Source organism: Protopterus annectens, chromosome 3.part0 (assembly GCF_019279795.1).
Source record: "Protopterus annectens isolate FY-2018-M chromosome 3.part0, PAN1.0, whole genome shotgun sequence".
Lineage (NCBI taxonomy): Eukaryota > Metazoa > Chordata > Ceratodontiformes > Protopteridae > Protopterus > Protopterus annectens.
The window spans coordinates 1,213,803,489-1,213,812,155 of record NC_056731.1 but is presented as its reverse complement, the minus strand read 5'-3'; the positions used below and the strand labels follow the sequence as shown (position 1 = coordinate 1,213,812,155).

Here is an 8,667-nt window from a genome sequence, read left to right as displayed (position 1 = left end):
TTCGATTCAGAGAAATCCTGACTTTCCCAGTGGAAATGTTCCCTTAAGGAATGTAAAGTTTCTCTGAAAAAGAAATCCTCAGGGGGAGAAGCAGAAGGAGTGTAATCTTTTGCGTCAGAGTCCTCATAAGTAGATATAGATAAATCCTGTTCAGTAGAAGAATCAGAAGAAAAAGAATCCTGATCAGAAGATTCATAATCAATGTCTTGCCTAGGCCTCTTAGCAGGAGGGGTTTGGTTACCCCTGATCAAGGTAATTAAATCTTCAGCCATTTTGATCATTTGCTTTTTAGGCATAGGGGCCTGCACACGTGGCCCAAGCGTCAGTTTTTTAGATACAGAAATAGATTTTGGCCTTAGTTTTGAAGATGGCGTTGGTTTAATATACAAATCTTTAGGCCTGAAAACACCCTCAGAAGCTGGTGCCTGCACAGCGGCTCCGGACTCATCTAAGGTAGAGACATCCATGGGTTCAATACTTAAGGCATCTCGCAGCATATTGGACTCCGAATGGGTCTCAGTAGAGGCCTGCGAATCAAAAGTAGCGGGCATCAGGGGCTGTGAAAGTGATTCACTGAGTACCGGCGAACTACGACTGGCTTAGGAGAAGCGTCGTCAGTTTTGGACCTCGACCACCTGTCTCTGTCTTTTTCTTTGCATTCTTTAGGTATTCCGGTAGTTGGATTGCTAACTGACGTCATTTCTGGATAGTTAAATCGTGAGCCAAAATATTTAGAAGCAAAAATGTACCAACGTTTAATAGTGCGTTGATTAAATCTAGCACAAAACAGACAACAAGGTACGTTATGATCAGGGCCTAGGTAAGGAATACAGTACAAATGAAAATCCTTAGGAGGTATTTGCTTCCCACAAGTAATGCAATTATTAACTTTTACTGACATTGGTAAGGAGCAAGAAAAAGTTTCCCCAACGGGATACTTAGCTTTTAGTTGAAGACTTTGGTTCTGAAACTCGAAAACGAAAATTTAAGGTGTTGGCCGACCGGCACTTGCAAACTGCTTCTACTTCGGGCACTGCTTGGCAAGAAAGACTAATGTAATCACGTCGGCTGCATGTTTTATACCCCTGACGACCTGACATCATAGAAGAAGGGACAGCAACTGATGCAGGACCCAAGACTTTGTTAATCAGGCCGACTGAGGGCAACCTGCCAGCAGATTACCCAAATGTAATAACTGCAACAGTGAAAGACGAAGAACACCTTCTTTAATTGTTCTGTGAGACAAAAGGATCCAAAAAACCCATGGAAAAAGGGGGCAGCTGTTCCTGAGGAGGCTGAGGAATGCCAAAAAAGTGGGGAAGAGATTTCCAAACCATGTAGTACCCCTCACGAATGACAGAACCCAAGAATCCTAAATGATCTTTAACCAAATTGGAAGGGACAAGAAAAAACTAAGAGAAAGAGAAATGTGACTGAGGAGAGAGGAACAAGACAGTCAGAAAGAACCTGGCTTGTCTGGAAAAGGAGGCTTCTCAGCTGTAGGGGTCTTAGTAGACTTAGCAAGAGGAGCCCTTCTACCACACATTTTTACCTCTGGGGGGTGAGACTCTCTGAATGACAAAGGCAGGTTTAGTAGGGTAATTCTTCTGAAACTGGAACAGGCAAAACAAAAATGTTTCAATTCCTGCAAAGCCTTCCCCTTTTCCTGAAGAGACTTAAAAAGCACAGCTGCAGCAGCAACAAAGAGATGTTTATTATTCAGAGGAGCATCCTTTAGCATAGCCTTAATATCATTAGGCAAAGGCTGAAGGTGAAGCCAGGAATAGCTCCTCAACACAGAAGCAAAAGCAGTTCTAGACGGCGCATCAGCTGCATCACATCTGCATTTAATAGAATGGCGAACTACTTGAAAAGATGACCATGGTAAAGAAAGAGCTGAATAACTTCCCCTCAGAGTCATAAAGATCTGAAATAACCTGACAGACAACAGCCAAAACATATTTGGTCACATGTGCCTGGTAATTCACAGCCCTAAAGGCCAGGGTAGCAGCAGTACATATTTTCTTACCCAACCTTTCCATAGTTCTGCTGTCCTTGTTAGAGGGAAGCAGCTTTGTAGAAGGTAAAAACTAAGATGGTTTATCAGAAGCAACAGAAATAACAGAAGGGTCATCAGAAGGACACTTGTAAAGGAATTTGCAATCCTCAGACACCTTATAAAACTTATCAGGTTTCTTAGGAGCAGGGGGGTGACAGTCAGGAGGCTGGGTAGCTGCAGAAAAGGTGCCTAACAAGGTAGCAAGAACAGGAGGGACAGCAGAGGGCTTGGTAGACTCCATTTGAAGTTCATAATACCTCTGCTGGACATTTGAGACCTGGGTACAGCCACTTAAATCTCCATCATATGGGAAACTATCACCAAAAGAAATTTCCTCAAAAGGAGAATAAGGCCTAATAGATTCCTCTTCTACAGAACCACAGTCCAAGGGAGAGAGAGAATCTGGGAAGAATGGGTCAAGGATTCCTCATTGGAATCCACATCCTCATTAGGCAGAAACTGCTCCCTAGGCCTCTTAAGAGGAGTAGAGGAACAAGGGGGAGCAGGAACTGAGACCCCCTAATGGGGCTTCAAAGCCATAAGGGTATTAAACAGATGCTGTGTGAAATCTTGCCATTCACGTTGAAGATCCTTGTTAGCAGGAGAAAGACTCTTAGATTTCTGCTTCTTTTTCAAGGGAATATCAGGTCTAAAGATCTTAGGAGGCTCAGACCTCCCGACAGCACTCTCCTCTCTAACAAGGATTTGCAAAACATTCCTAGGCCCTTCCGAGTCACCCGTGGTACCCTTTGAACATCTGAAACAAACATCTGCAGAGCTTCCGGGGATGTGCAAGAGCCTGATCTATGCCGGCCTCCAAACTGGTTGCAGCAGTGGAATCCGAATGAAACAAAATGGCCAGTCCTCTAGGTCTTCACCAGCATGAGAGATACTTCTACTGGAGGCAGTAGAGCCGAAGAATATGACCAAGCTTTCCTAGCCCTCTTCGTGGATGGCTGACCCTCGGACTGGGACAACAATTAAAGAAGCTGTCTCCCTAAGTAAATTACTAAACAGAAGAGATAACTATGCAAGGTCTTTGGAACAAATGCTTGACAAATGGGACAAGATGTATAGTCGTGAGAAGCACCTAAGCAAAACAAACACTGCTCATGATGGTCCTTAGGGGAACGTGTCTCCCAAACCGGCATTTCCCCTCTCTGGATGACATGAAACTAACAACCACAAAGAAAAGAAAAAAAAAAAGGAGATAAGAAGAAAAACCCAAAGGGGCACTTATCTGAAAAATGGCTTGGTGACTACCAGAAGAATCAGCATTCAGACTGACAATCAAAGATGGCGTTTGGACTGCCCTGCAAAGAAGTTCTGAGGATGCCTTTATGTCATACACTATGCACAGGAGCATACATGTGACGTACAACTTCTCTACTACAACCTAAGGCTCTGGTACACTGGCTGGATGCTGGGCTGCCTTAGGCAAGGGATCCCTATTGTAAGGCATACTGCAAGTGATACCAAAGGACATCCTTAGTGACAGACTCACCAAGTAGGTCATCAATGTTACAACCACAGAACAGAGAATCTCAAACATTTGTTAATTATGGTAACACTTTGACTCATAGTGCTCTACTGTTTTAAAAAGAATAAACATTCCACCATTAAAAAAGGAAAATGCACTGCTTCAAACTAACCAGGTGTAACAGCTGGAGACAAAAATGTTAGTTCCAGTCTAATAAATGCTACTGTTCAAACCTGCTGAAACTGCAGCCATTGTGAACACACTTTATCCAATATTTCAATTAAATGCACATTTTGAAAAAAAAGATTTTTTTTATTTTAAAAGCAGGTGTATTATACATACATGTTAGTTTCAATTTCTAATTATTCAGGCAGAGTGCAAGTTCTAAGTACATAATGTAGTCTAAAAAAATACATAACTTTTTTTCAGTAAAATGAAAGCAACACCCCATGAACACCAACAAAATTAGACTCAGCTTTTACAATATAAATTCAGACATTTTTGTATGAGAGCAAGAAAACTGACTTTCAGATGCATATAATTGAAGACAACAACTACTGAGTAAAGTTTGACCCTAAGCTATTAATATCCTGTGGAACTGCTGGTGTAGGATGTGAAAGTATAATTGACCGATGATGAAGATGCATCAAAGCTCCCTCTTCTTGATCCAGGGCGAGAGCCTGATCGAGAGCTTGGCCCAGATAAATTGTAGGGACTGCTTATTCCTTTGGAAGATGTTGAAGTGGCTTCTAGCATTCTCAGTCCAGTCTTCTCTTCTACCATTGATCTATCCATTGCCTCTTTGTAAGAAATTTTCAACTTGGTTTTGGGACATGTTAGAATTCTAGGGTGGTTGCTGGTGTCCTGAAGTTTTTGTGCAGTACGTCCATCAATCATTCCCTTTCTAATGGCTTCTTCAGTACTAACTCTTCCTGGTGCATCAGGTTCAACAAGGCCTCCAGTGATATATTGAAACTCAAGAAAACGCTGTCCAGCCTCATATGGCAGCCATTTTTCTTTCACTGCTTCTGCTGCTGATAATCTTTTCTTGCCTCTTACATTGTCAAAACCCAGATGTGCCTTCTGAGCTGGTTTCAGCCTTCCTGCCATTTCCTGGTCTATAATACCCTGGACTACAGCATCTGTAAGTGAAAGTTTCTGTCCAGTGCCTGGATTTATTATGCCACCTGTACATGCCTGGGCTTCCAATAACCTTTGGCCAGTTATGCTGTCAACAAGATTTCTGCGCATTGCTTCTGTGATGGTTATTTTTTCCAGTGTTTCAGAATCAAATATAGCAGCAATAGGACTGCTATCTTCAAGTGTTTCAGAAGAAATTTTAAATTTTGGGCTCTGAAGCAATGGAGAACTTGGAGTTTTACTCAATGAATCAACTCTGTTAGATGTGAATGTTATTTCACTGCCATTCCTGTAGAACATATCTGCAAACTGAGTGAGAGATAATGTACCAGCACGATACTGTTCATAATATTTTTTATCAATATGTCCTTTTTCAATAAACTCTTGAATGTCATACTGTTTGCCTGTTTTTCGGTCTACGAGAACTACTCGATTTGATCCGTCTGAAGCTGAAATAGTTATTTCTTCCCATTCGCACTCCTGCTCTGAGAGTTCCAGGAACGTCTCATAGTCTATCAGATCTTTGTGATATGCTTCACGTACTGTCATTTCTCTGTTGGTATCTGGATCTACTATTACAACTCTGCGTTTTCTTAGTGTATTTTTCTGAGAGGTCTTCAGTACCTTTTTCTTGTCTTTTAGTGGAAGCAAGCAAAGCCCGGTGCCATTATCAACAATGCACCTTTCCTTCAACTGAAGATAAGTTAGATTTTCTTCAGTATTTGGATCAAAGAATCCCTTTGTGTCATCAGTAGGGTCTAGAAGGATTTCATTTAGTTCCTCATCAAAATATCCACGTTCATAAGCAACATCAACAGGTAAGCGATAGCTCCCATCAGGATCAATAATTCCACCCGTTGCAATTTGTGCTTCCAGCAGGCGAATGCCATGCCCTTTTTCAATCAGTTCTTTTTTCATCGCCTGGAATAAGGATATGAGTTTTCCAGTTATTGGGTCTCTATATCCAGTAACAGCACGTTCTGCAGACATAAGTTTCTCTTTGAATTCTGGTCCAATTAGACCTCTTCTATAAGCTTCTTCTACTGGTAATCGCAAATTGCCTACAGGATCTACTATAAAACCAGTTGCTGCTTGTGCTTCCAGAAGCTCAAGTGCTGTACCTGGTCTTACCAAGCCTGTCTTCATCGCATGATATATTGCAAGTTTTTCTCCAGTAGCTTCATTATATATGCCTGCTATACAACTGGAGCCCTCAAGAAATGTCTTTATCTTCTCACTTACTTCTTCCAAAGAGACAGTACCTTCTTCAAGTTTAGTGGCAGTATCTTTGTTGACAACACGAGCAGTCACTAAAGTTTCCAGTGGGATTTGTCCTCTAATCCCTACAAATGATACACTCTTCTTGACAACTGGTAACATCAATAAGCCAGTGTGGGGTTCAGTTCTGCACTTTTGCTTTAGTTTAAGGTAGGTCGTATTCTTCTGGGTTGATGGCTCAAGAAAACTTCCAGAGTTATCATGAAGATCACTGAGTATGCTATATATTTCAGCATCTATAAGACCACGGCTAAGAGCCTTGTCCTTTGGTAAGAACACACTATTCACTGGGTCAATAATGCCTCCTGCAGCAAGCTGTGCTTCTAAAAACCGAAGTCCAGTTTTTCTATCAATTAGATTTTTCTTGACTGCTTCGGCCACTGGCACGGTTTTACCTGAAAAAGGATCACTAAAACCAATGACTGCTTTCTCAGCTGTAAGCAGGGCTTCTTTATCAGCATAGTCGACTACATCTCGATTGACTGCAGCTTCAACTGACACCTTGTCATTTCTGTGTGGGTCAATGATGTAACCTGTGGCTGCCTGTGCTTCTAAAAGCATCAAAGCAGTATCTGGCTTAAGAAGATTTTTTTCCTTAGCTTGTTTCATGGAATATTTTTCTTTGGGTGTAACAAAAACTCCTGCAATTACTCCTGATCCTTTAAGGAAGGGCTCAATATCAGAAGTAACCTCCTCTATTGACTTCTGACCCTTCACCAGTTTTTCCAAAGTTGATTTGTCAATAAGCTGACAGTCAAAGAGCTGGCGAGCTGAAACTTGTTTTCGCAGTCCACTGAACATAAGTTTTGAGGAGTCTAGCATAGTCATATCTTCAGCAGTCTGAGTCTCCTTGCTGGACACATACGGTCGCTGGTTAAGCTTATCAATCTCCATTTGCATTTTCTTGGTTACTGTTTCCTGTTCCAGTTTCCGTTCTCGATCATATTCTTCCATTTTACGTTTGTATCTTTCCTCGAGCATCTTAATCTCAGCCATCAGCCTATCAACCTCACTTTTCTGAGACGATCTTTCTCTTTCAAGATTGTGCTTGTCTAGCTCATATCTTCTAACAATCTCTTCCTTGACATCGTACTGACTCTTCCAGTGGGCAAAATCATTTTTGAGTTGTTGGTTCTCATCCTGCAGTCTCTGTTTGACACGCATTTCGGTTTCCAGTGAAACTCTGATACGACTCAGCTCATCTTCAAGCTTTTGTAGTCTTGCTTTGTCTTGCTCTAAAAGTTTTACCTTCAAAAGTAAGCTTTCCTTCTCTTGTGTAAGATCTTTATATAGAGACTGGGACTCATGAATCATACTAGTTGCCTAGAAATTAAAAAAAAAATGGAACAGACAGTGTTTATTGTGGTAAATTTATGAAGAATGTCCTATGCAATTAATACTATTTCTAATTTTCTGTTCACAAAACTGTATTGGCAGTGGCTGCTAGACTGTTCTGCACTGACACTTTCAAGCTGTATTTATTTAAAATATAGTGAATAGGACAAATGTGATGATCAGACCTGAATTTTATGTATCCTGCACAGTGTAGAAAAGAATCTACTAAAAATGTAAGGAGTAAGTAAACTGCAAATAGCAGACAGCATCAATATGGAGATTCTGTTCATGCTGTAGCAGATGATGTACAGACTTTCCTTGATAGGAACTTGTTTTGGTATCTCTTCTCTACCGTTCAAAATTCAGAATTATTTTCTGCAAAATTCTACATTCAAGGATCACTACCTGTCCCCAACAGCATATGCAGTGATATAATATGCCGACTACAGAAGAGTGCATGCCCACTGAGCTGGCCAGTTTGCTTCCATGCCACTAGCCAGTTCTTGTTTGAAAATCAACAAACACAATGAAGATCTCATACTCATATTATTAAACTAGTAATAGAGAAGTAACTATCCATCTGATGTACAGGGAGCTTCAGCAGCTGAAAGCTTGTGGAGGAGACAATCAGCCTCAGGGAGGGTGGAGGGGATATTAATTGTGACCTACCAAAAAGAGTCATGTCATAGACTGACACAGTGAACATATATGTTGTATCCAATTTCCAGGCCTCTCCTAAATGGATCCCTTATGGGGATATATTTCAAACAGTAACCATGAGGGTGAAAGGAGTTGAGGAACACACAAGCCCAGATCTGAGACTGTAAAGCCTAAGCCAGGTTGAGAAAATGTTTGCTGAAGATATACATTAAAGACCAAGTGATTACATATACATCTGCAGTGGACGCATTCAAGGCAAGCACTGAATGCAGACTCTCCTCTAGGGGCATAAACTTTGAACACTACTTTTTCCAGTGGGGGTATCTGCCTGATGGCAAACATAATGCAGTTTGGCAGTCCAGATGGAAAGTGTCAGCAGCGCAACCTCAAGCCTCTCCAAGTATAAAGGGGATGAACAACTAGCCTGTCCTCCCAAACTTTACATCTGTTAAGGTAACTGCCAGTCTACACCCAGAGTGGGAAGGTATCTACCCTTGCAAAGAAACATGGAGATGAACTGACTAATTTAAAAAAAATTCTGAAATTGTCTTCATGGCTTTATCCTGAGGAGCACACTATTTTTGTGAGCTACAGCTCACTACACTTCAACCTCTAAGATTCAAGCAGCAAAGGTTGTAATTGCATGGAAAACTGTTTTTCAATAAGCAGATTTCATTGTCACAAAGCCAGCAAGCTCAAATGGTGCAAAACTAAG

At 41.2% G+C, this 8,667-nt stretch overlaps 1 protein-coding gene across 3 annotated transcripts in view; it reads right to left on the bottom strand.

Moving 5' to 3' along the window:
* Positions 1–3,830: 3,830 nt before the first annotated feature.
* Positions 3,831–8,667, bottom strand: part of LOC122796716 (desmoplakin) — a 1,113,853-nt gene continuing 1,109,016 nt past the window's right edge. For all 3 annotated transcript variants that reach the window (XM_044065413.1, XM_044065414.1, XM_044065415.1), the window contains one exon: positions 3,831–7,280. In XM_044065413.1, the coding sequence (XP_043921348.1) occupies positions 4,122–7,280 (3,159 nt within the window). In that variant the 3' untranslated portion in view covers positions 3,831–4,121. The remainder of the gene's footprint in view (positions 7,281–8,667) is intronic.